Below are 27,959 nucleotides of genomic sequence, written 5' to 3'. Positions count from 1 at the left end.
GTTTTGTTGTATTATTTATACTCCAGTGATGAGGGGTGAGCATTCAAAGGAATTTAAAGGGTATTTACAGAATTGGTAAACACGACGAGTATAAAAATTATTTGGTTTGACCTCAGAAAATGATTGACAAGCAAATGATGGCATTTTGTTGGAGAAAATATTATAATAAATACTGTTCAATTTACAAAAAGCCAGAGATATCCACTATTTTAAGATGTCAATTCAGTAATTAAATTGATCATTTATTTATAGGAGTTCTTTAGAAATAAAGGAAAGAAAGGAGTGTGTATATTTGTGTGTGTGCATCGTGGAAAAGGGGAATCCCCTGAAGTTAATGTTTTTCCCCATGTTACTCTGTTTGTCTTGGATTGGCTTTAATGTCAAGTAAAGGCTGCATACATAGTTATGTATATGATTAATACTGTACAGGGCATGCACTGTACGTACAACTGAATGCCAGGAATACTTGTGGCCGTGTAAGTCTGTGTGCGGGTGAATGAGTTTTTGGACGCTGTGCCAGGGCTGCGTGGGTGTTAAGGGGAGCTTTCATGACAAGTGGAAGCGGAAACGTTGACATTTGACTCCCCAGCCAATCAGAGGGTTATCTCTGGTTCTGACAAGGGAGGTGGACTACAGTATATATTGACCTGGAATCGGGGGAAAAGAAACAGAAGTCATCATCGAAGGAAAGCTAAGAAGAGCAAGCAACTTGTCTATAGCGTGAAACCAACTACAAGGCATCATGAAGACACTCACTCTCCTCTCCATCTGTGCTCTTCTGTCGGTGTGCTGGTCCATGGGAGGTAAGATCAAACTCCTCTCATCCTTGCTGTGATATTGACCTCTATGTGATTTTGAACAATGTAAGCACCTACAGTGTGTCTATAAAAGTGTTATTTTCTGTGATCCCCAGCTATTGAACCAGAGGTCGTCGTGGACGATGCTGCCGCCGACACAGCTGCCGACCCTTCGGCTGACCCTGCGGCTGACACTGCGGCTGCTGACCCCGCCGCCTCCAGTTCATCCTCTTCCTCCTCCTCCGAATCGTCCTCCCAGTCCGACTCCAACTCTTCCTCAGACTCTTCAGCGTCCGATTCCAACTCCAGCTCCGACTCGTCCTCCTCCTCCTCCTCTTCCTCCTCCTCCTCTTCTGAATCTTCTTCCTCTGAGTCCTCCGAGTCCTCCTCAGCATCCGACTCTTCTTCCTCTTCTTCTTCATCCTCCTCATCTTCATCAGAGTCAGCCAGTGATGAGGGTATGCAACTTTTTTGTCTCCAGAAAGAATCTTTGCATGGTTTCAGAATTACTTAAAGTTTGACTGTAAAACAAGAAAATTCAAGAGAGTTTGATTTTGTGATGTTTGTCAAAAGCAGCCGCACCCACAGCCGCAGCAGTTGAGGTGGTCATGAAGAGAGACCTGGCCGCCGTTCTCCTGAGGAGAAGAAGAGCCCCAGCTGGAGAGCTCACCCTTCTGCAGATGGAAAGGTACGGTTATTTACTCTATTTGGATAAAACTGACTCACTAAGCAACAATATACGTTGCACAGCTATTGTTTGGCTTGACCTTTGCTGCAATTCCTTGCTGCATAGTTCCTACCTAAGGTCAAATGATGATTATACATTAGTCTGGTGCAAAAACACAACTCAGAACTAAATCTAAGTTAATTCTAAGAGATTTTAGAGCCCTTCTAACCTCTTTTCTCTCCTCTGCAATGCAGCCTGAGAGAGGTGTGCGAGGTGAACGTCGGATGCGACGAGATGGCCGAGACTGCAGGCATCGTCGCCGCTTACGTCGCCTACTACGGACCCGTCCCCTTCTAAGATAAAGACTCCTCTTTCTTTCATCCACATGAGAACTGTTTTTTTTCCTATCATTTTGTAATAGAAAGGTCCAACAACTCCCCTGAATCCAGACAAGGAGCAGACAAACAAAAGAAAAAGAGAGATGAAAAGGGTTTTGCCCATGTTATGATGCTAGATGGAGATTTTTATTAATCCTTGCACAAGTGACCAGCTTTAATGGTACTGTATGAAAAAGGCCTCTTCCAGGCTTTCAGAGAGAGGCACATGGAAACACAAGCCTGTGAAGTATGTAGTAGTAGCCCAAACAAGATTAAATTATTCTTTACGTCTGTAGTATAATGCAATGAATGGTGCTAAAAATGCAGATGTATTGTATCTTAATGTATTGATGTTTTTATGTTGTGCTTTAGTCTTACTTTAACTAGTAGTTCTAGTAAGTAGTGGATGTAGTAATGAGGTACTGTAGTTTTAGTAGTAGTGTATTGGTAGTGGCAGTGTACAGTGTGTGTAAAATGCACATCAGTTATCTGTAATGACTGTAACCACAAATTGCCTCTGGGTTTGAAAATAATAAATTATTTTGTTTTGTGGAAATGTTGTTTTGTCCTCAATTACTAAAATGTTATAGCTGAGTTAAGGAATGACATCATACGAGAAATGCAGAATTGGGTGATAATATCCTTCGGGTTTCTCTCTACGAATGACACCTTCCACATACAAGTGGTCGTGTAATGCATTGTTCATATACACATATCGATTATAGCTGCTTTAATGCTGGCTAAGATATATTCTGCAGATGATTAGATTCTCTTTCATACATAAATATGCACAGTACAAATGGCATCATCATATCTGCCACTAGATGACAGTGTTGGTCAGTCAAACAGGTTTGAGCAGATTGAGTCAAATTGCAGATTTCCCCGCTGTGGGACTAATAAAAGATTATCTTATGTTAAGTGTTTTCAGTCCACAAGTCAGGATTTAATCATATTCAATTGGGATACATGAAAACACTCTGAAAGGATATAATACAATACTAATCACATTGCCAACAGAAATTCAGTGTAAGAATTATATATATTTACCCTATATTTTATGGATTTCCCCTTTGAAAGTTATATAAGTAAATTATGGTTACAGAAATCTTGCCCTTGCATCCATGACCGGCAAGTAGGAAACTTGCATTTAGTTAAGAGGGAACATACAATTATATGGAGAGGAAGATGGAGGAAATGGTTCATCATGAAAAACATATTTGAGTGGACGTCCTTAATAGAAATAAGTCTAATAATTCTGCACAGTGAAGCTCAAACATCCAAGTGAACTAAAAAAAAAAAAAAAAAGCCGCATTCTTTCTGTTCTTTTTATTTCTTAAACCAGATGTTTGAGATTCAAATAATATGCCTCAATGATGCCAAAGCATGAAAACACGTATGGGAACAGATAAGATTAACAGCGTGTAAGCCTCATCAACGGGTGTGCCCTCTGCTTAATCACTGAGATTGGTGATGTTATACAGTAGCAACGACGACACACCCTATCTGCCATGTGCTGGGATGCCATGACGCCGAGGATGGGTGCACCGTTTTATCATTAACAGAGAGAGACCACGCACTCTGGATTTTCTCTGTACACACAGAGATAGAGAGGGAGAGTCCAGGAGCTGATTACACCAGCTTCTTAAGTTCAACATTAGCCCAGTTATAATAAGTGGAACCAAGTGGAGATTTACGCATCACTAAATTAGAACAGGTTACACCACACAAACTTGTTCTCATGTAGAGATTAGCAGCTATAACTGACAGAATAACGTTATGGAAAATACTCTCACAAGTAAAAGTCCTACATTCATTAGCATATTTAAGTAAAAGTACATTAGTATTACCAGGAACATGTAGTTAAGTTATCAAAAGTGAAAGCACTCTCCTGGGACTGATATATTATTATGCAGTAGATTAGGTATCATTGTTGCCTAAGTAACATTTTACTGTTGTAGCAAGGTGGAGCCGGTTTTAACTATATAGTTAGTAGTGTTTAGTCCAGTGGTTTCCAACCTTGGGGTTGGTACCCCTCCAAAGAGTCACAAAATAAAACTGAGAGGTTGAGGGATGATTAAAGGAGGAGAGGATGAAAGAAATTGAGAAATATTGGATTTTTTTATCTCTTTGGTCCCTGAACAGTTAAATGAAACCAGAAAAGTTTAGAGGGGAAATGTCTCTTTGGTGAAACTGCTAACAACTTAAAGACATCTGAGAACAAGGGGCCTCAACAAAACCCTGCTTTTTTTGTGAGAGGTCGCAAACTAGCAAGGTTGGGAACAACTGGTTTAATGTATAATGATGCGTCGTATTCTATAAACACATCATATTTTGTTTTATGTCAAATCTTAATCTGAAAAGTAACTATAGCTGTTAAATAAATGAAGTAAAAAGTACCGTATTTCCCTCTGAGATGTAGAAGTATAAAGTTGCATAAAATGGAAGTAACGCACAAACATATTGAATTTGATTCATTTATTCCTCTATTGTTTCACACCATCAACCTTTCTGTACCAGCTATAGCACGCGTCAATTTAACACCTACAATAGCTGCAGTTACAGAATACAAGTGGCTGAGCTTCCTCATTAGTGTTTTCACAGTCAACAACATTAAACTATAGTGATATAATAGCATCATAGCTAAAATATAACCCATCAGTAGATTATTTTTATAGTTGCTATAGCCAGAGGATTTGAACACTATACTGTCCATTTAGTGAGATGTATTGTAAAGTACCTCAAAATGTACTGAATGTACATATCTACTTTGAGTGTCAGTTGATCATGTGGAAAGTGTCTCGTGGTTGTCTGTGCAGTTTGTCACAGTTGTGCGCCCTCGATATTGACATATTGATAATCCATGTCATGTTGTTTGCACAAGGTTTACTGACATGTGACAGTATAGCGGTCACCACAACAGTTTCCTGGATACTGATTGTGTTCCGCGCATACACTTAAAAAAAGGCTACAGAACAGTCATAAACAAGAACCAGCAAACTACCTGACACGCTGGAAGACAGCTCACACAAATATTAATAATACTGATAATGATAATAATGATGTTGATAAAGTTTATGATACTTTGAGATACGGAGCACGTTTGTTGAACTGTACACTCTTAACTCTTTTTCTTTTATCATAATTGTTCATTCTCAACATGCTTTAGTCATAAAAATCTTCAGATAAAACTGATAGGAGAGCAATAAATAGTCTCTTATCATACTAATTACACAAGGTTTGGCTAATAAGGGAGGTTTAAAATGATGAGTCTAGTGGTTTCTGCCAGGTGAGTATAGAAAAACTTTCAATTAGGTATCATTTTTAATCTTTTATTTTCAAATGTTCATATAGGTAATATGGAAACACAAAATACAACTCAACATTACACATCAAAAGTTAAAAACATTTAGTTAGATGCACATTCATCTCATTTCAAACTACATATTCCTTGAATACAATTATCCGTCTCAATTACAAAATAATTTTTACACCTTAAAACGATGTGATAAGGATCTCAATGTGTCTTTTATACACAGTTAAAACAAGATTTTTTTGTTCTCTGTAAATAAATAAAGGATGGAACCTGGTAGAAATGTGGAAACATGATGAGCATTTTTCTGAATAAGTCTGTGGTTTTGTGCAGATGTGATCCTGACAGACTGTCTCTACTCTACTGTATATTAGTGCATAAAGGCTATATGGCATCCTCGGGAGTTTTCACATGTTAACAACATGGAATATAACACAACCTTTGCATTAATCTGCTCTTTCAATTCTGTTCGCTATGAACGCCAGTTATTGATTTTGTTCAGCTTTAGATTACATACACAGAAATTTCATAATTTTAGTAATTTCATTAATCATAAAATAAAATGCTATATTTGAAAAATGTTAAATTGTGATTTATCCTTCTATGCTATCTATGTGGCAGTTTATTCAGCCTATTATGGCTAAAGTTAGAAAGTCAAATACTAGGATAAGGATAATAATAGGATAAGTCTGGTGATATTCTATATTTTTCTTCAATTATTCCTTCATGATATAGACCTCTTCTGTTGTCCAACAAGACTAACTATGCGTTCCAACACCCATACTACCATACTTTCATACTACTACTATTTGCATGCAAGAAAAATAATTTGTATGTCCCAATACAGAAAATGTCAAACCCAGTATGACAAAAATACCGGGATGTTCTACTACATCCGGTTGCATTTTGCAGTATGCAAGCCAGCATGCTTTTCTGGCTATTCTGACCCACAATCCTCTGCGCAGCGGATATGTGAGCAAGAGGGTCAAAGTTCAAGGCACACTGTTATGACGAAGTAGTATGTCCCAATTGTATGCATACTGCATGCAACAGTAAGAGCAGCTGCAGTATGTACTAAAAGTAAAAAGAAAAATGATGTGACTTGGAACGTAGCCCTACCTTCGAATATTGACATTTTAATATTTGCTAATTAGTAGGGCGGGCAATATCACTTATGCTGCATTCCAAATCGCATACTTTTTGGTTTTACTTCAGTACGTACTGCAGCTGCCCTTATAAATTGTACATTTTTATTATTTTATTCTAACGTTTTTATCTATTCTTTTGTTTTTATCTATTCTTTTGTTATTATACAGTTTGTCTCGCACCAAAAATGCCAAAGAAAATTCCTAGTGTATACCTCTTACACCTGGCAATAAACACCATTCTGATTCTGATTCTGATTCTGATTCTGATAAAGTAGGCACTGTTGCATGCAGTATGCATACAATTGGGACATACAACTTTATACTTCATCATAACATTGCACAAACTTTGACCCTCTTGCTCATACTGCTCAGAGGAATGCGACTGGCTATGCGCTCCAATACTCATACTACCACACTATTTAGTATGCCAGAAAAGATTTGGTATATCATAGTATGTCAAATGCAGTATTTTTTTCTGGCTATTCTGACCCACAATCCTCTACACAGCAGATATATATGAGCAAGAGGGTCAAAGTTCAAGGTGCAATGTCATGACAAAGTAGGTTGTCCCAATTGTGTGCATACTGCATGCAACAGTAGTATGTACTTTGTATGGGCAGCTGCAGTACGTACTAAAAGTAAAAAGAAAAAGTATGCGATTTGGAACGTAGCCTTAAACTCAATATCACAATGAATTTTCAATTTACCTCGGTTACAATTAATAAACAATTTCTTATTGAATATACTTGTGCACAAGATTCTCTGTCGTCACAGTTGAATTCTTATTAAATCTTTGTGCTGAACAATAAAAAGAAAATCATTGATTAAGTAGTTAAGAACACTTTGAAGTATTTGCTAAAACTGGAAAATCAAACTGCTAAAAATGCATGCTAAAAACAATTAAAAACACATGTGAACCACACCGTTGCACTGGGTGACAAGTCCCTTCATCATGATGAACCTGGGCACTGTAGTTAGTTGTTAGTCGATCCCACATACACCATCCTGCTGCCGGAAATACTCACTAAAATACTATTAATCCGCAGCTGAAAATAGTCCCCAACAAATGCACACTTTCCTTCTGTTTGAGTAACGTTTGCTGTAAACTATAAAGCGCCCAGCTGTATTATTATTTTGCCTCTATAAAAATTAAACTATATGTTTTGTAGCTATTTTTAACATTTACGTCTTCAGCAGGAGCCAACTGGCTTGAGGCTGAAAGCCACGAACAGGGTAAGGAAAGTCAGAAAGTTTACTGAGAGATGGACTAACGCATTGTGCATTTTGTAATTGTGCATTTGTTGACAATTACAAAAAAAAAGAATATTGCCAGCTTTATCCTTTAAAGGCCACTTCAGTTAACACTATGCAGCTGAAAGACCAACACTTTCCTGCATGTATTTCCTTTGTCTGGCTCGTGATACCCAGAGAGTTGGAATTCCCTACATAACCATTTCCCATCTCACACTAAAGTAATAACATAAATATTACGGAAATTTGACAGTTTTGCCTAAATGTGTTTGGTCCTTCTGCCATGACCAGTCACACTATACAGTATGTATATATAAAATCTCAAAGCCGGGTCATATTCAGGATTTTTAGCTCTAAATTTATCTCATTTTCCACCTCCTTCTCTGCACTCATTGCATGGTTATCATACGCCTCTGTGTGGGATTTCTTGTTATTTTCTACAGATTCTTTCTCTCTGGGTTCTTGATTGTCAGCAGCAAGCTGGCAGCATTTGCAGCAGCAACAGCATTTGGCGGTAATTACACCAACCACTTTGTCCCAGGGAGCCAGGGAGTGGGCCCAGAGAGGGAGGAAGTCCCAGGATCGCAGTGCTGCAGGCAGACACCCGGGTTTCCGTTTCTGCAGCACGTTGATCACCATGATGGTGATCAACATGACGACCAGAGGTGCACCCACACCCACCAGTACCGGCCAGCCAGCCAGCGAGAGGCTGAAGACGAAGAGCGGCAAAATGAAGAAACAGAGGATGATGTAGACGGCAGCAAACCAGCGGTAGGAGGCGGTGATGTCCCCCAGGCCTTTGGCCAGCCGGATAGGGACGCGGGTGAAGGGGATTGGATACCACAGAAGGATGCCAGAGATGTTGAACAGGAAGTGCACGAGGGCAATCTGGAAACATCAACAAACTTTATTGATATGTTTCAATCATTATTTTTCGCCTCATAAAATAAAAAATAAAAATTGAACACTTTTACATACTATTTCATTTAATAAGAATTTTTTTAAGACTTTACTTCACAGGTCTGTAATTTTATAATAATTTCAAGTTTCATGGAAAGAACGATGTATCATGATTGGTAAATAATTTATTTTATGTAAAAAAAAATGTAAATCCAATGAGAAAATAATATTTACTTGGGTTTAAATTGAGTTGTTCTTTAAAGGGAAATTCCTATTTTCCCTATACTTCATCCCAATTTACGTAGTTATTTTCAAGAAAACTTCTAGAAACATTTCAGAAAAAATAAAGCACCCAATTTTCCTGTCAAACTAAGAATTTAAAGTTGCAATAAATATGTTCTGGATTTCACAGTTATTATTGGTATCCCTTATGGGTCATGATACAATTCAAAAAGCTAAAAAATATAAATCTAATTCTTAAGGCAAAAATGCTTAGAATTATATTTACACAAATATAAATTAAGAAAAAAAAAACAGACTTCCTCCACCTAATAGTTTTTTATATCTCCGAGAACTCAAAATAAATTCATATAAAACATATTAAAATGTCAACCTGGTTATTCCACATGTGTTCACGTTTCTCTGTGTGTGAATTACTGACCTGTAGAGCATTAGCCAGTGTGTCTCCAGGACTAGCCATAGCTGCCAGGATGGCTGTGGTGGTTGTGCCAATATTTGAACCCAGAGACAATGGGTATGCTCTTTCTATGCTGATGACACCGATACCTATTCAAACAAATGGGACACAGATTAAAATATTTTCACATCCCTCCCTCTGTCTAGGAAATTACTTGCATTTAATAGCTTCAAGGATAAAATAAATAAAAATAAGGAAAAAAATACTTTACTAATACTTTAAAATACTAATTGCACATTTTACTACCTAAGATGCCTCAGAGAAGAACAAGATACATAAACATGGAGAGAAGCAGAATCAGTCTATTTAGGGGCATTTCAAGTACAAAATGTAAATACAAATGAATGAATGGCATGATGAAATGAAGATTAAATTGAAAAACACAGAGATGAATGAAATGGGTGGATGGAAGGATGGATGAATGATTGACCTCACCAACAAGTGGAGTAATAGCAGAAGTGAAAACCGAGCTGCTCTGCACAATGAAGGTCATTCCAGCTCCGACAAAAATGGCAATGTAACCTGTGACCCAGCCGAATGGAAAAGGGAAATCTGCACACACAAACAGACACACAACACTCATGTACTACTCACCACCGCAATCACACTCAAATCATTGCACTTGAAGTGTGCAGCGCTGCTCACCGGTGTTGAGGATCTTCTTGATGACTCCGGCCACCTGTCCCTTCAGCATGGAGTTGAGCAGCTTGACGATCAGGATCAGGCAGGAGCAGAGCACCAGCAGAGACAGAGCCAGCAGGATCAGACCCACGGCCAGGTCAGGCAGACTCACATTCACAAAGAGATGCTTACCTGTGTGTGGACACACAGAAACACACACATGAACATTCTGCAGAAATGACACGATATGGATACAATTTGATGATGGCTTGTATCCTTCTTGTTTTAAAAGGTACAGTGTGTAGGATTTGGTGGTATCTAGGGGTGTGGTTTCAGATTGCAACCAACTGATTACCCCTGCACTCACTCCTCCCTTTCCAAGACTATGGTAACGTGAGCTGCCGAGTGCAAAACTTCCTTATAATAACACTACTTTAGGAGCAACGGTTTTGCACTCTGCAGCTCACGTTAGTTTCACAAGCGAGTCGGAGAACTACAGTGGCCTTCAGGTAATGTAAAAAAAAAAGAAGCTCTCTATGTAGATATGAAGGGCTCATTCTAAGTTAACGAAAACACAACGATTATAGTTTCAGGTGATTACTATCACTAATGAAAACATAGTTATGAATGTTATATTCCATTTCTGCTAATAGATGTCCCAAAATGTTACACACTGTTCCTTTAAAGCTGCATTAATGGATTTTTTTTCTGGCCACTTGAGGGCAGAAGAACTCTACAACAACCTGGAAAACACAAATTCATGTATAGTATCACTTGATAAAGTTGTTTTGATTGATGTGTTGCTAGATGCTCCTCATTTTTTGCTAGAAAAAGCCGTCTTCTGCTGTTGAAAATCGGGTCAATAAACCCAAAACATTGAACTAAAAGAGACTAAAAAGCTCCATCAAGGCAAAGATGATGTTACAGTCCCTGCATAGTTAAGCTGCTTGATTAGTTTAAACACTTTTGCCATGCTATGTGAAATGGCATTTAAATTTATCTTATTTATTACTTAATCTATCCATCTGTCTATCTATCTATTCACCCATCAATCTACCTACTATATGTGGCCATGTACATCATGGTGAGAAGAATGTATAGATTACGTTTTTTGCATTGTTACACAAACAAAAACAAGACTATAAATACTGTGAAAACTGGTCTTACATTTATGGACATTGTATGTTTCAGAAATGTTCTTCAGTGTGGAGGTGTAGTTGCCATCGACCCAGCAGAGAGACGGAGACGTGCAGTTCTCTGGACCAGGAACTGTGACGTTCATTAAGGTCTGAAACACAACATCAGTTTGACAATAAAGATTTTAATCTTCTCGATGTTTTTGAATATTTGGTACGTAGCTGACATGTTTTTGGTCTTACTGTGTTGGTGAAGGTTTGGCACCATTTCTTGACGAGGCTCTTATTCCTGGCTTCTGGGTCTCCGGTGGCAATCCCACTAATGACAGACTCATCCAACTAAATCGGAGAGAAAGGACAGAAGGTGCAGAAATGTAAAACCATGACAAAAGATATAATATAGTATCTTATACTATTCAAACACAAGATATATGTCTAATACTGCTTCATGGTTCACAATTCAACCAATTCATCATTTTGAGCTAGAAGAAGCTACTGTGGAAGTTCAGCAGTGGCCCGTATAGATAACACCAACAATTGCGCAGTAGCTTCTGTATCAGCCCGACTACTGTAACACTATATTCACCAGTCTGACAACCAGTTAACCAGTTAATGACACTAAAATGACATTTGTTGGTGACAGGTTCAACAGACTTAACCCTGATGCTAAATGACTGCTGTTCGTTGCTTTTTGTACTTGCTGGACATTAGTGAGGCAAACTCCAGCCTTCTTTTTGTCTTTGGTTCAGTGCAATGCTTTCTTCCACCAATGTATGGCTAAACTGGGTATCACAGTACTGTCTTTACAGATGGGTAACATGTGCATTAAACAGTGTTGCATGAAGCAGTTCTTCTGCATTATGTTAAATTTGTAGGCGGTTCTGATCTTTTGCATAACGTATAATATAATTTGCATCTTGCATTTTTGATCTGCAAGTGGAAGGTTAGAGGTTTGTTCTGGGCATAAAATGAGATGTAACCAGATGTTGCCAACTGAGGTCAGCTAAATTTCAAATGGTGTTAAGATAAAGTCTTTCAGATATTTGTAGCAACAATCACATCTAATAGAGACAGAGCGCAACGCGTCATACTCTAACCCTCTAAACAATCGGTGCCACAATATGCAACCAAGGGCTGAAACACTAACAAAATGCCCGTAGCTAGCTAAAAACATCAGATTTCAGCATGTCAAAGGACTTTTTTTTTGGTACCTTGTGGAGTTTTTTTATAAACAAAGTAACAAAAGTAATTTTCTTCCTCATAAAACAATTGCAAAGCTGATTTGTAATATTTTAAATCTACGTCTCATTTCTAGCAGTTCTTCCTCCCTGCCATCGATGGCGCATTGCTGTGTTTCTTTACCACCAACAACTGTCGCAGAATAATGTGAAACCAGACAGGATGACGTGTGCGTCTTTGTGTGCGTGCAAAATACAACCTAAATAGTACATTGCTCTGTAGTGCTACTAGTGCTCAATATCTCCACAGGGTAGCTTTAATGTCCTAATAACAAACATTTTCTTCAGATTTGAACAATAAAGGTAGTTTGCACAAGTAACATCATCACAAATGACATTTTACCTGTATAATTGACTCAGTGAGGATATCAGTGATCACATTTAACAGGTCTGGGGCCTCTCCACTCTGAATTTGGAAAGAGTCGATGATGAGCTTGGTGACCTCGTACAAATAACCGGTGGCGACCTCCAGAGGCAGCAGCACCAGCACAGAGAGCCAGTTGAAGAAGTCGTGCACTGTGGCCCCTGCAAAAGCCCTGGGTACATTGTGAAAGAAGATAGATAAATGCAAAGTAAAAATGACCGTTGTTCTTTCTAATGGGAGCTACATCATTTTGCTAAGTTGTCTAGTAAGTTAACTGGTAAATAAATCTATTCATACAGTATTAATTAGTAATCAGTTTCAGACAAACTTGAGGATCATACATTATAGGTTAAATATGCAATATGTGTAAGTTTTAGGAAGGATTTCATTTTGTACATTAGATATTGAAGATTTAATGGGTTGTAAATATATCCTGACCTATTGCCACGAGCCTAAAAGAGGTCTGTTTCCTTAGTTCATCAAAAGCTGGCATTTTGGATATATACATGTTTTTCACAGACAATTCTGCAATTAAAGTTGTGTTACTTAAATGCTGAACTCACTGCATGTGCTGCTCTGATGCATCTGTAGTTGGAGGTGACCATTACAGCAATAAAAGATGATTCATCAAACTCAGATAGTAGATATACTGTAGCACTGTGCCCAGATTACCTCTGCATATTCTTGTAGTTCACAGCAGAACACAATGTTCTCGAGAACATTTCTGTGGGCTTTCTGAACTGCAGAGAAAGGGAGGCAAAGGACGCAATCCATCAAATACAAAATGATTACCTGCGAAAGGTGCTGCGGTCACCAGCCTGCGTCATGGCGACCAGTGTGTTGGTGACAGAGGTGCCGATGTTGGTGCCCATGATGATAGGAACAGCCAGCTGGACCGTCAGCACTGCCAAAACAAACACAGGTGTCCTTGATCATCAGTCCTCCTCCAACACCATCATCATCATTCATGTATTCTGTGCAGGGATGTGTAACTGTGTGTTTATTTGTGTGAAGAGTAGAAGCTCATACTCACGTCCAGAGGAGACCATGCTGACAACTATGGAGGAGGAAGTGGACGAGCTCTGAACCAACAGGGTGACCAAAACACCGATGACCAGGCCAGCCAGAGGGTTGGCCAGAATTGAGTTGTCCTGAAAGATGTCTCCTGCTGCTTTACCTGGACAAGGTGAACATAAGGGAGCATGTGCATATTCAAAAAATGCTTTTTTCCTCCTCTTCAAAATAGTATGCAGTGGACAGTGATTGGATAATATATAAATCACTGTTTATCATGGTGCTTTTGTATGTATTAAGGCAAAGACTTTTTCACAGAAGACATTTTGACATGTCACAGTAGAAAAAGCACAGGTGTGAATAATAATATTAATGCTTCAGTTTCAGGGCTGACTTACTGGGACATTTGAATAGAACAAAGCCACTCTTAATGTTATTAGAAACTACATTTCCAAGTCAAAATGTCTGCAGTGCAAAAAGCCAGCATGGCAGTTTCATGGGTCATCATTACACCCACACGTGGCTTCAGACAAGTGTTGCCGCGTTTACCTCCAACGAGCTGGAATGCTGAGCTGAGGACGTCGAGAGAGCAGATGAAAATGTAGAGGAAACCCAGCAACAAGATCAACTTCCCCACCGACAACAACACCTTCAAAACCTTCCCTCTGGTATCCAGAGCTGGGACAGAGACAAGACATGAATGGGATTAAACAGAAACAAAAAAAGAGAAAAAGTTAGTTTTCAAAGATTTCCTTTATGGGCCTTTTTTACGGCCAACATTTTCATTTGTCATAGCAGGAAAAACACAAAGAGATTTTAACAATTTGTTCTATGATGTAAAATACGTCAGTAAATATCCCACTTGTGAATTTTGAAGCCTTTATGTGTCTTAAAAAAGGCAGCTGCTAACAAGTGGCTAAATGAGACTACTAAACGTCATCATGCCCACTCGTCTGCCTTTACAGCCTCGTTGTGTCTACTCGTGTTCATGCGACCGTGGTGTACAGTAGTTCGTTTATAGCCTAACGTTAGCTTTTTACTTCTGCTGATTGCATTCACACTTCAAAAATCATAGAAGTAGTGTTTCATTTGTGGAGATTATCTTGCTGAACAAAATGTGCCAGAATCATAAACGTTTGCCACAGAGCTTATTTTCTGCGATAATCCAAAAACCCAATGGAAAAATCCCATTGGCTTTTTGTCGAGGGAACCAGTGCCATACTAACTTCTGGGTTGGCCTACAAAAATACGTCATTCCTGCAGCACTTTATACCATAAACAATGGCTCGGTTACATTTAAGTGTATCAGTAGGCCATGTCAGGGAGCCAGCATGCAAAGTAGTAGGACCCTGGAACTGGTAAAGCTAAATTGTTTGCATCCCTTATTAATAGTATTAATCACACCAGTGGTTTTCCTGCTTTGAAATATCTAAATATCTGCCATAAAAAAAGGCATTTTGCACAGCCCACAGAGTTGAGAGTCATAGGAAACACTCTGTGCCTACAGTATGTTGTCTGGCTACTGTCTCATTACTGTTTATGAACTCAATGCTTTCTAAATAATCAGATCAATAACACTGATTTGATTTATTGTCTATCTAATGAGGCAATGATGTCTTCAGCCAACTACAGTGATGATAAAAAATATCAACCGCCTTTGGAAATGTTGATGTTTTATTGTTTAACAAACTTGAATCAAAGTAGATTTAATGTGTTTTTTTGTTTTTTTACACTGATGAACAGAAAAAAATACCTTTTTAAAGCCAAAGGGAAATCTACAAAGTTATCTATATTAATTACAGGTATAAAATACATGTTTGTATAAGTATTCACCCCTTTAATAGGACACACTTAAAAGTGGTGCAGCCAGTTGGTTTTAGAAGTCACATAATTAGTTAATAATTGTGTGTAGTTGAAGAGTTTCAATGACTGTAGTACAAATACATCCATGAAAACAAAGGAATACTCCAAGCACCTCTGCAATAAAGCCACATTAAACTTATTACTACTACTTTGATTTGATGCTGTTAGATGTTAAAACATGAAGGAGGGGTGAATACTTTTTCACTGTAAGAAGAATTGTTATACACTGAAGACTTGTTATGCTGTATATACTATGAATGTATTAATAGCCTAGGAGATGTACAGTTATGCGCTTGTTTATTTGACTGCACAGTGTACTTGACAGCTCCTGTGTGGTTATGTAACAATATGGGACACTTTATCACATCTTCATTAGGCTATATGTAATCCATCAGTAGGCATGTAAATGTATTACTTACTGACCATGTATATCTAATCAGGACACACATGTTCCTTTAAAGTACGAGGATCATACAACACTGAACTTGTCCTGGTAATAATGTTACGTTAGAAGCCCTCACCTGACCAGGGGACCCCGGTGTCCTTCAGCTCCGGCATGTCCCATGGGTCGGCGTCCTCCGGCTCCTCTTCAATCAAAGCCACAGTGGAGTGTGCAGGACTCGCTGGGACCTCTAAGATAAAAAGTCTGAATGCATTTACTGTCCCTTTTTTTTATACAACTACATTACATGTAACTGTTATCTAAACAAATTAACACTTTATAATAACCATCATTTATAAATGGTAAATTGATAGAGTTAATTAAACTTAGTTAATAGTTGTTTTACTGTTAACAAACAACAACATGATAATTAATAATGTTTATTCATTGTTAGTAATGCTATAATTTATATTATTTTAACAGTTTATTGTTGCACACATTATGACATTTTTTTATACTATACATATATATATATATATATAGTATAGAAAATGTATTTGTTAATGATTAAGATATTATTTTTAAACCTTAATGACATTTGTTTTAAAACATCTATAAACATTACATAGATAGATATTTGTAACACATTGTTAACAGTTAATAATTGGTTTGTAAACCATCTAAAAACATTATTTGGATGGCTATTATAAAGTTACAACTGATGATTATAATACCTTGTTAAATGGTTAATAAATACTTTGTGAAGCATCTATAAACCATTATTTAGATAGATAGTTAATATTTTGTCAATGGTTAATAATTGGTTTCTGGTCCATCTATCTATGTAATGTTAATAGATGTTTTACAAACAATATCTTAAAGATTTACAAATCATTTGATAATCACTAACAAATACTTAATATAGTATATAAAATGTTATAATGTGTACAACAATAAACTGTTAATAGTTTACTAATGTAATCAGAATGCAATTGTTATCATCTCTTATCAGCTATGATACAATACATAATTTATGAACTAATTATTTCATATCACACAAACTAATGATAAAATAACATAAATTATAGCATTACTAATAATTAAGATTATTAATTATTATAATTATTTGTTAACATTTAAATAACTATTAACTAAGTTTAATTAACTGCCAATTTACTATTTATATATTATTATAAAGTGTTACCCTAAATTCATCAATAGCCGTCCGTTGCATTTCATACAATATGAAAAATACCTTTGCTCTTATTTCCATGTCTCTCATTGTGGTCTTCTTTGCCATTGGTTTGAGCAGCCATTGACTAAAGAAAAAAAAAAAAGAAAAAAAGATGGATTTAATTCTAAAATGCTATATATTTATTGTGGGAAAATGCTCCTTAAATGTTGTTTGTCTCTATTTAAATGTCCCAAAGGATTCTTTCTCGGGACTGTGTTGAAATGAACACCTTTTTAAGAGATTGCATTAAATCAAATATGCCAACCTGAATGTTTGCCTCATACATTATAATGGTGGTTGGCATCATATCGTGTCATAAAATTTAACAGACATCAATTGTATTTAATCCATCGACTGTCAGGGCATCAGGTCCAGGAAATATCACACATACAGATAGAGACACCCACACACACTTTCCCTCACATGCCAGAGTATTGATCTTATCGTCACATGGTCCAGCTGCAGTAAAATTCCATTCACACAACAGTACGACACAGAAAGAAATCTACCAGCTAAATGGATATAAAAAAGGTGTTACATTTGGACTTACATATGTTAAATCAGTTGGCTATATTTGAATAAATGTATTAACTATTGATACAATTCTCATATATAAATGTACTTACACTATATCTTATTATTCTCTTTTATGTATAATTCACCAAAGCCCTGTTTTCTATAGTTACTTATGTTTATAATAATATCACAACACAATTTTATTGAACATTCATTTTATGTTTCAGTGTTCAGGCAATTGTTACCAAGCTTAATGTCATATCAATATTAATACAGCGTCTCTACAAGACTTTCGTTGGCCTTGATCCTTTTTGTCACTACGAGTGCGTCTAACAAGCATCATCTATTTAATTTGTAAAAAATATATACTTTAAGAATTAAAAATATGACTTTGTACATTATAAACCATAAGATACCTTCTTATGTTACTATACTACCAGTAAAATATGATACCATCATAATAGTAACAACACAAATAATGGCATCATGAACAAATCTTAACAGTACAATGAAGTAAAATCTTAAAAATAATAGCAATAATACATCATATTTTGTGTTTACCCTTTAGGCATATGGGCTTTAAAGTTTATTCAAACAAAAAAAAAAAACTAAATTCTTATTCCAAAGTTTTGAGGTGAAAGCATACAGATCAAAAGAAGCCATTCTTGTCCTCACCTGTGGCAGGCGTAGTGAGTCCATGCTCCCAGTGTGTGCTGAGCTCACCTGGGCCTCAGGTTTAGAAAGGCTTCCTCCAGGCAGGTGGAGTGAAAGGTTGGAAGGGGTGGGGATCCGTGGAGGGCAGAGGAGAGTGTGATGTGCAGCGTTCACATCACCAAGGGACACCTCCGCCTCATAGATAAGCACACCTTTCAAACCTTGACTAGTCTTACCTGACACTGCTGCAATCTCTCTCTGCAAGTTGTGTCGCAATACAACTCACATGGTACCTGATAAGTCTTGAGTTAGTGTCTTCACCTGCACCTACACCTGCTGTTACTAACCTGTATACCTCACCTAAATACCTTACTGGTTTTACACCTAAGATTCATATAAAGTTCTAGTGTTTGTTTGTCTGTTTTGCAAATGAGTCCATCCATTTAAAGCAGAAAAACTCCTGTAATTGCCTAATCAAAACTACTCTACAGCCCTCAGAGTGATGCTAGCTCCAGCTGTTGGACCAATGGGAGAAGAGTGGCAGAGAGTACAGCACCCCTGGCAAAGGTTTATCCCACTAACAGATAGACCACATGGGGCTGGAGGGGGTTGCCGGATGTGCACTGTGTCCTACAGAGTTTGTCTATGCTCTATTTGTGGCACACAATGAGATTTTTTTTGTGACAATCTATTGATTCTCTTAATACAGCTACCCATTGTTCAATACTTCAACATATCAATGATCTACGTGAGGCCTATAAAACTGTCTATGATGTGCTGAGAGGACTTAGAGGAGGGAAAGTCAGCCTAGGCCACACTGATGCATTGAATTTCCGTGGAGGTTGTGACCTGACAATATTAGGTGAGGACATCCTCTATCTCCCTTTTTCTATTACAGTCACCACCACTGCACTTTAACATCTATAAAACGAATGCAGTCTAATACAACAGTGAAGGTTATAATGTTCTGGATGTAGTTTGTGATGCTCTTGAACTGTATTGCATTATACAGAGAGGTGTGTCTGTTATTTGGGTGGACAAAATAATAAAGTCAGTATAACGCAATACAAACCTCGAAAAAGTACCATAAAGTTGAATCAACATTGTTTATTTATTTATTGGGGGCAGTACACAAAACACTGACAATTTAAAAATGTCAATGTAAATGTGCCAGGGTTAACTCAGCAGGTAATTTGCACCCATGGCCCAACATATCACACCGGAGAGTGGCCCAAGTGCCCATCTGGTGAGCTCAAGTGACCCCAGTGTTGATCGTCACAGGATAACCTCTGCAGGCTTAATGCAGTCAGGTACAGCCTGCTCCCCAAGTGCTGCTTTGATCGGCCCAAGTGCCCTGCCGCTCTGCATGGTGCGACCTTATATGACTAAAATAAACCGTAGCCCCTCCTCTGTCACGCACACGAACACAGATCAGACACAAATTAATTTTGGTCTGGCACTTCCTTGTCATGTTGCCTGTAAAACTGAATGGATGATAACTGGGACAACAGAGGAAAAAAATACACTTCTATTTTTAGTTTTATCAATAAATGTTAGCCTATTGATTGTCATCTAGTCACTCTTCTTCTCCTCTTGGTCTTTTCCTCTCCAGACCTGCTCTGGGTAAACTGATATGTACTCTATCTCTTCTATCTGTACTGTAGCTTTGCCAAGTTTTCAGTGCTTTTTTTTAACTTTATGCAACCACATATAAGAGGCAATCAACGTCTTATTTATCAAACAGCGTGCAAGTGCAACAGCATCACCTAGGCACCATACGATGCCATTACAACATTGTACCATTTTATTCTTACTGGCAACTTCCTGATATAATCAGACTAATGCAGTGCCTGTTCAAAACATGCCTGTTCAGAATGAGCCGAATGCTTGGCCTGTTGGACAGACTTTACCGTTAGGCCCGCAACTATAAGGGCCCCAAACAGCTATAGATTTATTATGCTGTTTAGATAGATAAGGAAAATATTGAATTATGCTACTATTCTAACTCATTGTACCCTGAAATAACTTTGAAAAGGCCCCCACAGCACATTAAAAATATGCAACTCAACTGTATACTACTACTTACTTACTGTGTACTTCTACTTCAGAGGAACACATTAGTACTACATTTAAGTTCAAGACCTTTATTTGTCCCCAAGGGGCAATTGGTTTTGCCGCAGTAGCAAACAACAACAACAACAACAACTCATCACAATAACACAATATACACATACTGTACATTCCCACATACTAAAACACTGAAAAAAGGTGAAACCTTGAAGAACCAAAAAAAATTAAAGACATTTAGACAAGCAATGCACGTATTTCGCTTCCAGAGATAAAGCCTCTTGAAAACATGTTTAAATTCACATTTAGATTTAGTATCTTGAGACACAAATAACATGTTTCAAGGGGTCCTTTAAGAAAGGAAAATGTGTTGATTTTATTCTTTAGCCTACCTGACATTGACGTTGAAGATTCAGATTTTAATCACAAAATACGACAATTAATTATCATTATTAATGTGATGGACTATTATTTAGTAAACTATACAGTATTGCATTAGAATTTAAAGCTCCACCTTGAGAATAAAGTCATAACTTTACGAGAAAAAAAGTCGGAATATTATGAGAATAATGTCATAATATTACAAAGTAGTAATTTTACGTGTTACTTTCTTTTTTCTCGTAAAGTTATGACTTTATTCTTGTAATATTATGACTTTTTCCTCGTAAAGTTATGACTTTATTCTTGTAATATTATGACTTTTTTCTCTTAAAGTTATGACTTTATTCTTGTAATATTAAGACTTTTTTCTTGTAAAGTTATGACTTTATTCTTGTAATATTATGACTTTTTTCTCTTAAAGTTATGACTTTATTCTTGTAATATTATGACTTTTTTCTCGTAAAGTTATGACTTTATTCTTGTAATATAATTACTTTTTTCTCGTAAAGTTATGACTTTATTCTTGTAATATTATAACTTTTTTCTCGTAATATTATGACTTTTTTCTCGTAAAGTTATGACTTTATTCTTGTAATATTATGACTTTTTTCTCGTAAAGTTATGACTTTATTCTTGTAATATTATGACTTTTTTCTCGTAAAGTTATGACTTTATTCTTGTAATATTATGACTTTTTTCTCATAAAGTTATGACTTTATTCTTGTAATATTATGACTTTTTTCTCGTAAAGTTATGACTTTATTCTTGTAATATTATAACTTTTTTCTCATAAAGTTATGACTTTATTCTTGTAATATTATGACTTTTTTCTCGTAAAGTTATGACTTTATTCTTGTAATATTATAACTTTTTTCTCATAAAGTTATGACTTTATTCTTGTAATATTATGACTTTTTCCTCGTAAAGTTATGACTTTATTCTTGTAATATTATAACTTTTTTCTCTTAAAGTTATGACTTTATTCTCGTAATATTATGACTTTTTTCTGGAGTTATGACATAGTAATGCTGTTATTATCCTGACAACCACTAGAGGGAGTACGTCACCACTTTAACTCTTGAACTTTCAAAATAAAAGACCCAGTTTTAATCTCCATTGTCTAACTAATGTACTCTTTTACGTTTTCATTCACTAGTAAAACAGTAATGCATGATTATTTAAAATATACAGATATAATAACACTTTTGTCGCCTCAGCTAACCCACAAATGCCTCCTTTTTTTAACTTCCGGGTCATGTCAGTGCTAGCTGGAGCAATGACATTGTACCACACACACAGAGAAGAAGTCAGACCGTTCAGTGTCTTATATATTGTTATTTCACATGCTGTTGAACGCTTAAATTAAACCTGACATTGCCGTCAACATGTCCTCCAACACAGGTTTCACAGAGGAGCGGCAGCACAGAGGAGCTCAGGTAAACACACCTTTAAACCAGCATGTTAACGTGGTAGCTTGCAAGCTTAAACTCTGGATGAACTGAAGGATGCTAGTTAGTGTTTTTCTGCTGTCTGTTTGAATCGCATTAGTTTGTCTGTGAAGTGGTGGCTCTGTCTGAGTGGCTTGCCAACAGGTCTTGTGCTAATTAACTAATTGAATTAAAGGTGTTGTTGTTGTGTTTGTGTTGATCTACAGGCTCCAGTGGGAGTGGAGTACATCCCCACAGAGGAGGAGAAGAGGGTGTTCAGAGAGTGCAACCAGGAGAGCTTCTGGTACAGGTGTAAGTGTCTGACTTTCACACACATGGTCTGAAATGAACCTTTTTCCTCACCTGCCACTCTGGCAGGTTTTTTTATTTGTTTATTTATTTGTTTTGCACAATTTAAGACTATACAACATAACAAAACAATAAATGAAAAATATAAAGTGCAGGAAGAGGCAAAAAAACCACTGGGCTTATCTGAAGCCTCCACCCAGAGACACGATTAATATAAAGAAATAATATGACTACATAATAATGATAACAAACAATTAGGACAAGATTAATATAAAGAAATAATATGACTACATAATAGTGATAAACAATTAGGACAAGATATATATATAGTAACAACAATAACAATACAGTAAATATATCAAAAAAGATAAATGTGTGTGTGTGTGTTGAGGTCATTGAACATTTCTACCGACCACTCATGTTTTTTGTCTGCCACTTCTGACATCTAGGTAGAATGCTTTAAAACTGTAAACACTGAGTCAGTGGTACCAGACCGTAGAATTATGGAATATATCATGTAACCTTAAAGCAGGGGTCAGCAACCTTTACTATCAAAAACAAAAACAAAAAAATCTGTCTGGAGCCGCAAAACATTTGAGCATTGTGATGAAGGTTGCACATAGTTTATAGTCTAAGTATATAGTATATAAGTCTAATGCAGTGAGGGCCAAAGTGCAAATGTACTATGGAGTATTAGGGCCACATTGAGGGAAAAAACATCTGAGATTTAAATAATAAAGTCATAATATTATGAGAAAAAAAAGTTGTAATATTACGAGAATAAAGTTGTAATATTATGAGAATAATGTCATAACTTTACAAGAAAAAAAGTAATATTGCGAAAATAAAGTCATAACTTTACAAGAAAAGAAAAATTGCACGTAAAATTACTACTTTATAATATTATGACATAATTCTCATAATATTACGCCTTTTTTTCTCTTAAACCTATGACTTTATTCTCGTAATATGACTTTATTCTCGAAATCTCAAATTCATTTTTTTTTTCTCAATGTGAACCTAATACTCCGTCATACCATAGACCTACAACAATGATAAATGAAAATGTAAACAAAAAAACAGTTATTAATTTCCATTTTTAAAAATCCACAGGGAGCCACTTGAGAGGATCTAAAGAGCCGCATGTGGCTCCGGAGCCGCAGGTTGCAGACCCCTGCCTTAATGCATGACTATATTTGGTAACACTTCATTTTACAGGTCCGCAAATTCCATGGTAATTAGGTGATAATTAGCAAGTTACCTATTTGAAATTTCTTTGGAATTACTGTCAAATTACCCCAATATTTACCAAATATTTACCTCCAAAACCAAAACTAATAGAAGACACTTCTGATCAGACACAAATCTCACCATTTATGTGACTTATTGTCTACACACAAATGTAACCTGGTAGCGAATGTCATAATTCAGAGAGTTTTTAAAGAAATTTCAAAGAAGTTATTTGCTAATTATAATCTATTTACCAGCAGACATGGAAATAAAACATATCAATTAACTTTGTATTCTCTTCCTGGAAATGTATTAAATAAATTACCAGCTATTGGGAAACAGCGGAATATAATTATTAAATTGTATTTATAGTAAAGTAATTTTCAATAGATTTATAGGTAAATATTGGGGTAATTTGGCAGTAATTCCAAAGAAATTTCAAATAGGTTACTTGCTAATTATCACCTAATTACCATGAAATGTGTGGACCTGTGTTACCATAAATTTAATTTAGGCTTTAGAATTGCTTTATAAAAATAATATTTCTTAATATAAGGAAAACCTGCCACAACCAACATTTACCCTGTATTTGGCAGGTGCTAATTTCATTCCCTGCTTTCACATACAGGTCAGATTAATGATGTGAAAAAGTGGATGTTTCTTTGACACCTCTGTGTTGAGTCTGACACCCAATACCCTTGCTTTACAGCGGTGCCCTTCTCTTTGATCAGCGTGGCTATCACTCAAGCCCTAGTTGCCAAAGGTAATACTATGCATAAATGTAGAATCAGCAACATATATCTGTGAAATACAAATAAACACACTGTGAACTCTAAATTGACCCTGTTCTGTTTATTTGCAGGGACTCTGGCTGCATCTCCACGGTTTGGATCTCTACCAAAAGTGGTTTGTAAGTTCATGAAAGCTGGGAGATGACACACTGCCTCATATTAAAAGGGACTGTTTGTAAGAATCAGAAATTGGTTGTAACAGCGACACCTGTGGCCGTTAAGTCAACGAAAGTCAGTGTCCTGTTGCTCGCGCTCGCCCGTGTGCAAGCGCTACCTGAATGTGAGCGAGCATCCGTCAAAACAGTGAGGCGACAAACGTCAGCTAAAACCACGATATCACTCTATATTTCACCTGCTTGGCAGTAATGTTAGCTGACCAGACGAAGATCTCTCCGTGAATCACTACTGATCCTAGTGTTGGCTTTTCCTGCTTCAGCCTCCCGACCGCAGCCGGAGGGAACAGGGGAGACACCGGCACCCAGTCAGAGACGATAACGTAACTCGTTGCGAAGCCCCGTCACTTCACAAGACACAGGAAACCTCTGTTGGTCTGTAGGAGCTGCAGCATTTATTTCTGCACAAACGTCCACTGTACATTCACTAGATATTCTCAGAGCTAAAAACTAACTCTTCTGCAGTGTGTAGTGTGCGCGCATGCACATGAGGTGGAGCGAGCTGTGAGTGAAGGCAGGCAGGCAGAGGAGCAGAGTACAGCAGAGACTTCGGCCCTGGAGACCAAAGCTACGGTCTCCCCCGCGTCCTCCGACCGCGGCCAACACTGTTTTGCAAGACGGGCTTCACTAGATATAACTTTGCGGTTTTGGTGCTTCCGTGTAGTTTGTGTTGGAGTCTTGTCTGAACAGCGTAGCAACAAGCGAGCGCGCATGGGACACCGACCCGGATTGATTTTATACGTGTAAGAAGTTACAAACAGTCCCTTTTAAGTGATGAAAATGTCTTAACTTATTTTACCATTCTAGGTGTATGAACAGTCAAAAGTATCATATTCACATCACTAACAGTACTTTTCTCAGTGATGATATCACGTGCCCCTAGTTGAAATTAACTATTATATGAAAGAGCAAATAGTCATGACAAAAATATTGTCTCATAATCATTAACTGGGTTTTAAAATATAAAATATTTATCTTTGAGTATGTTTGTCTCTTCAGTCGCTGGCTTCTGTGGCTACCTGGCTGGGAAAATGTCGTACATGAAGACGTGCCAGGAGAAGTTCAAGAAGTTGGAGAACTCTCCTCTGGGAGAGGCCCTCAGACAGAGGACAGGAGGACTGCCTCCACAAATGTGAGTACAACACACATTAGATTGTGATACTATATGTCCACCAACTACTCCTTGACCATTTGCCTGTTCTCCTAACCAAGGCCCAAAGGACCTCAGTCAGAGATGAGTGACCCAGACACCCCGTCTTTTGACACCATGTTCCAGCCAGCAGATGCCACCGAGCAGACGCCCAACAACAGCAGAGATTTTGACTATGGCTATAATGCAGAGGCACCTTTGCCAGCGGGCAGAGCAGATGACTTCAGCGCTACAGGTACCACACAGAGAGCTACTGTATACGTTTTTCAGATACACTGTAAAAAATGACCATGTTTTGTGGAAATACGCATAAAGACAAAAGCAGCGTCTCAGGCCCACCACTCACTGTAAACCAACAATTGACAATAACTTTTGCTAATCAATACTATATTTTTGTTAAACAGTATTTTGCGATAAAAATGTAAAGGTATAAAGCTTTCATAAGGCAAACAATGGGACAAAGATGGAGCAATATATAATTTTGGGGTGTTTTTTTTTTTTTTCAATCTACTAGGGCTGAAACGATTCCTCGAGTAATTCTTTGCATAGAAGCTTTGCTTTAATCAATTTAATTCATATTAATTTAAGCAATCGATTTTTTAAAAAAGGAAACCAATTAGTGGTTCATTTTAAGAGACCCGTCTTATTTTCTTTTGTATATTTACTTTTGCTCCTTAATAAAACAAAAGCATTTTTAATCCGATTACTCGAGTAATTGATGGAGTAATCAATAGCTTCAGCCCTACAATCTAGCAATATCTGATATTTTTCAACTCATACTGAACAATGCTGATACTGATATTTGTATACAAAACTGGCACACAACGGATTTTGCTTTTTATACACTGTGTACTGTTGCTAAAGGGAAATATTGATTGTATACTGTCCCAATTCTGCAGTTGGATAATGGCAGTAGAATTAATGAGTGATTCTGTTATTATTCCTATTTAAAGATGTTGGCCTAAGTCAGTACCATAGCAATGTGTAGGTACATCTCTCTTAACAATGCACTCAATCAAAGACAAAAAGAGAGCTGTTTGCAGCTATGGTGAAAGGCCTTCTTTCCAGTGCTGAACAGAGACGCTGAAATAATCAATATAGAAGAGCTTTATAATGGATTTGGATGGCATACTCTTTTTCTACTTCCTGAAATCAGAAATTTAACAATTAAGATCCATGCAAAGATAATAAAATATGAGCTGAATGAATGTGCTCCTTCACAGAGAAAATACATACCTGAGTTGCAAATAAAACTTTACTAGGCCCAGATCTGTCCTATTATGAAATGGGCTCCCCGACTCTGCTAGGCAGTAAGTAACTTTTCTGTCAACTTTCCTACATAACTGTCTTTGTCCCTTTCCTTGTCCCCACCCTCAGTGGAAGACGATGAGCCCAGGAGGAAGCCCATCCTCTATGAGGACCTGAGGCTCAAGAACAGAGAGAACTACGAGGTCACGCTCACCCAGAAGGCCGAGACGCTGCTCAAAACATCTCCTGAGAAGGAGCCAGGGAGACCCAAGAAAGACGGTAAGCTTCTACTGCATAGATGTGTGAAACACTTTCTGGGTTAGGAAAAGTCAAGGGGTTGATATTCAAGTACATCTGTTGTCTTTAAATGACTTAACTCTTCATCTTTTTATACATCTGTTGTCTTTAAATGACTTAACTCTTCATCTTTTTATCTCTCTTATGTTACAGTGAAGAAGAACGTATATGGAGACGCCTGGGAGGACTGAGTCCTTATTTGAAATGAACATGTAATCTGTATGCCGGCATCACTGATACTGCAGTATAGTAGGCAGCCCAGTGGCCATTTTTACGCCAGTGTGACTCAGGTGTCAAGTTGTATGAGTTTCTGATGTGTGTCTTTGCAAAAAGAGTCAATTAAACCAAATTACATGAGAACTAAAACTGTCTCTCTATGTCCTTTTGAGCTTTATTTGAATTTATTGTCTACCTTTTTCTATCTTCACTCTCACACAATTTAAATAACAAAAGGAAAAATAACATGCGGCCACATTTTCAACCTGAATCCATGCAAGATAGTGCTGGTTGGGTGTTAACCCTTTGTGTTCAATAAAGACATCATGATGTAAGCACAAATAAATAAATATCAGTGGTGTCTTGAAGATTGTTTTTTGTGGAAGAGATTTTTGCTAATCTCATTGGTTTTAGGGGCTTGTATACCAGCAAGATTTATAGTTGGAAAAACTGAAAAGAACACGATAACAGTTAAGGTTTTGAAGGGGAAAAAAATGTATT

General features: G+C 37.2%; 3 protein-coding genes across 4 annotated transcripts; 2 read left to right on the top strand and 1 right to left on the bottom strand.

Annotated features, from left to right (window-relative positions):
* Positions 1 to 643: 643 nt before the first annotated feature.
* bglapl (bone gamma-carboxyglutamate (gla) protein, like) lies at positions 644 to 2,397 on the top strand. 2 transcript variants are annotated; one of them, XM_074631416.1, is made up of 4 exons: positions 644 to 803; positions 914 to 1,255; positions 1,374 to 1,485; positions 1,719 to 2,397. In XM_074631416.1, exons 1-4 carry the CDS (start codon positions 743 to 745, stop codon positions 1,819 to 1,821), a joined length of 618 nt encoding a protein of 205 aa, XP_074487517.1. In that variant the 5' UTR covers positions 644 to 742; the 3' UTR covers positions 1,822 to 2,397. The 2 variants fall into 2 exon arrangements, with proteins under 2 accessions (XP_074487517.1, XP_074487516.1); XM_074631415.1 differs by having other exon boundaries at positions 1,371 to 1,485.
* Positions 2,398 to 6,977: 4,580 nt separating this feature from the next.
* Positions 6,978 to 19,537, bottom strand: LOC141762830 (sodium-dependent phosphate transport protein 2B-like). The gene is made up of 14 exons (XM_074626916.1): positions 19,457 to 19,537; positions 18,191 to 18,427; positions 17,021 to 17,084; positions 15,905 to 16,015; positions 14,070 to 14,198; positions 13,540 to 13,683; positions 13,299 to 13,410; positions 12,486 to 12,678; positions 11,148 to 11,243; positions 10,936 to 11,056; positions 9,793 to 9,960; positions 9,583 to 9,699; positions 9,112 to 9,236; positions 6,978 to 8,438 (listed from the first exon to the last, which is right to left on the bottom strand). Exons 1-14 carry the CDS (start codon positions 19,535 to 19,537, stop codon positions 7,872 to 7,874), a joined length of 2,265 nt encoding a protein of 754 aa, XP_074483017.1. The 3' UTR covers positions 6,978 to 7,871.
* Positions 19,538 to 21,861: 2,324 nt separating this feature from the next.
* LOC141764763 (OCIA domain-containing protein 1) lies at positions 21,862 to 27,608 on the top strand. The gene is made up of 8 exons (XM_074630272.1): positions 21,862 to 22,053; positions 22,272 to 22,356; positions 24,293 to 24,346; positions 24,446 to 24,493; positions 25,547 to 25,679; positions 25,760 to 25,932; positions 27,075 to 27,224; positions 27,396 to 27,608. The coding sequence occupies exons 1-8, from the start codon at positions 22,003 to 22,005 to the stop codon at positions 27,431 to 27,433; spliced, it is 732 nt and encodes a 243-aa protein (XP_074486373.1). The 5' UTR covers positions 21,862 to 22,002; the 3' UTR covers positions 27,434 to 27,608.
* Positions 27,609 to 27,959: the final 351 nt, after the last annotated feature.

The sequence above is a fragment of the Sebastes fasciatus genome, chromosome 3, assembly GCF_043250625.1.
Source record: "Sebastes fasciatus isolate fSebFas1 chromosome 3, fSebFas1.pri, whole genome shotgun sequence".
Lineage (NCBI taxonomy): Eukaryota > Metazoa > Chordata > Actinopteri > Perciformes > Sebastidae > Sebastes > Sebastes fasciatus.
This window is presented reverse-complemented; position numbering and strand designations above follow the sequence as displayed.

What these genes read in the sequence shown, in the direction of transcription:
- bglapl (XM_074631415.1), top strand. Translation starts at nt 743, where the DNA reads ATGAAGACACTCACTCTCCTCTCCATCTGTGCTCTTCTGTCGGTGTGC. An exon ending in GGTGTGCTGGTCCATGGGAG is followed by an intron (nt 804 to 913) that starts GTAAGATCAAAC and finishes TGTGATCCCCAG; the next exon opens with CTATTGAACCAGAGGTCGTC. An exon ending in ACCCTTCTGCAGATGGAAAG is followed by an intron (nt 1,486 to 1,718) that starts GTACGGTTATTT and finishes TCTGCAATGCAG; the next exon opens with CCTGAGAGAGGTGTGCGAGG.
- LOC141762830 (XM_074626916.1), bottom strand. Translation starts at nt 19,537, where the DNA reads ATGCAGAGCGGCAGGGCACTTGGGCCGATCAAAGCAGCACTTGGGGAG. An exon ending in AGCATTCCAGCTCGTTGGAG is followed by an intron (nt 13,684 to 14,069) that starts GTAAACGCGGCA and finishes CACCTTGTCCAG; the next exon opens with GTAAAGCAGCAGGAGACATC. An exon ending in GACCGCAGCACCTTTCGCAG is followed by an intron (nt 12,679 to 13,298) that starts GTAATCATTTTG and finishes CAATGTACCCAG; the next exon opens with GGCTTTTGCAGGGGCCACAG.
- LOC141764763 (XM_074630272.1), top strand. Translation starts at nt 22,003, where the DNA reads ATGTCCTCCAACACAGGTTTCACAGAGGAGCGGCAGCACAGAGGAGCT. An exon ending in GGAGAGCTTCTGGTACAGGT is followed by an intron (nt 22,357 to 24,292) that starts GTAAGTGTCTGA and finishes CTTGCTTTACAG; the next exon opens with CGGTGCCCTTCTCTTTGATC. An exon ending in AGGGAGACCCAAGAAAGACG is followed by an intron (nt 27,225 to 27,395) that starts GTAAGCTTCTAC and finishes CTTATGTTACAG; the next exon opens with TGAAGAAGAACGTATATGGA.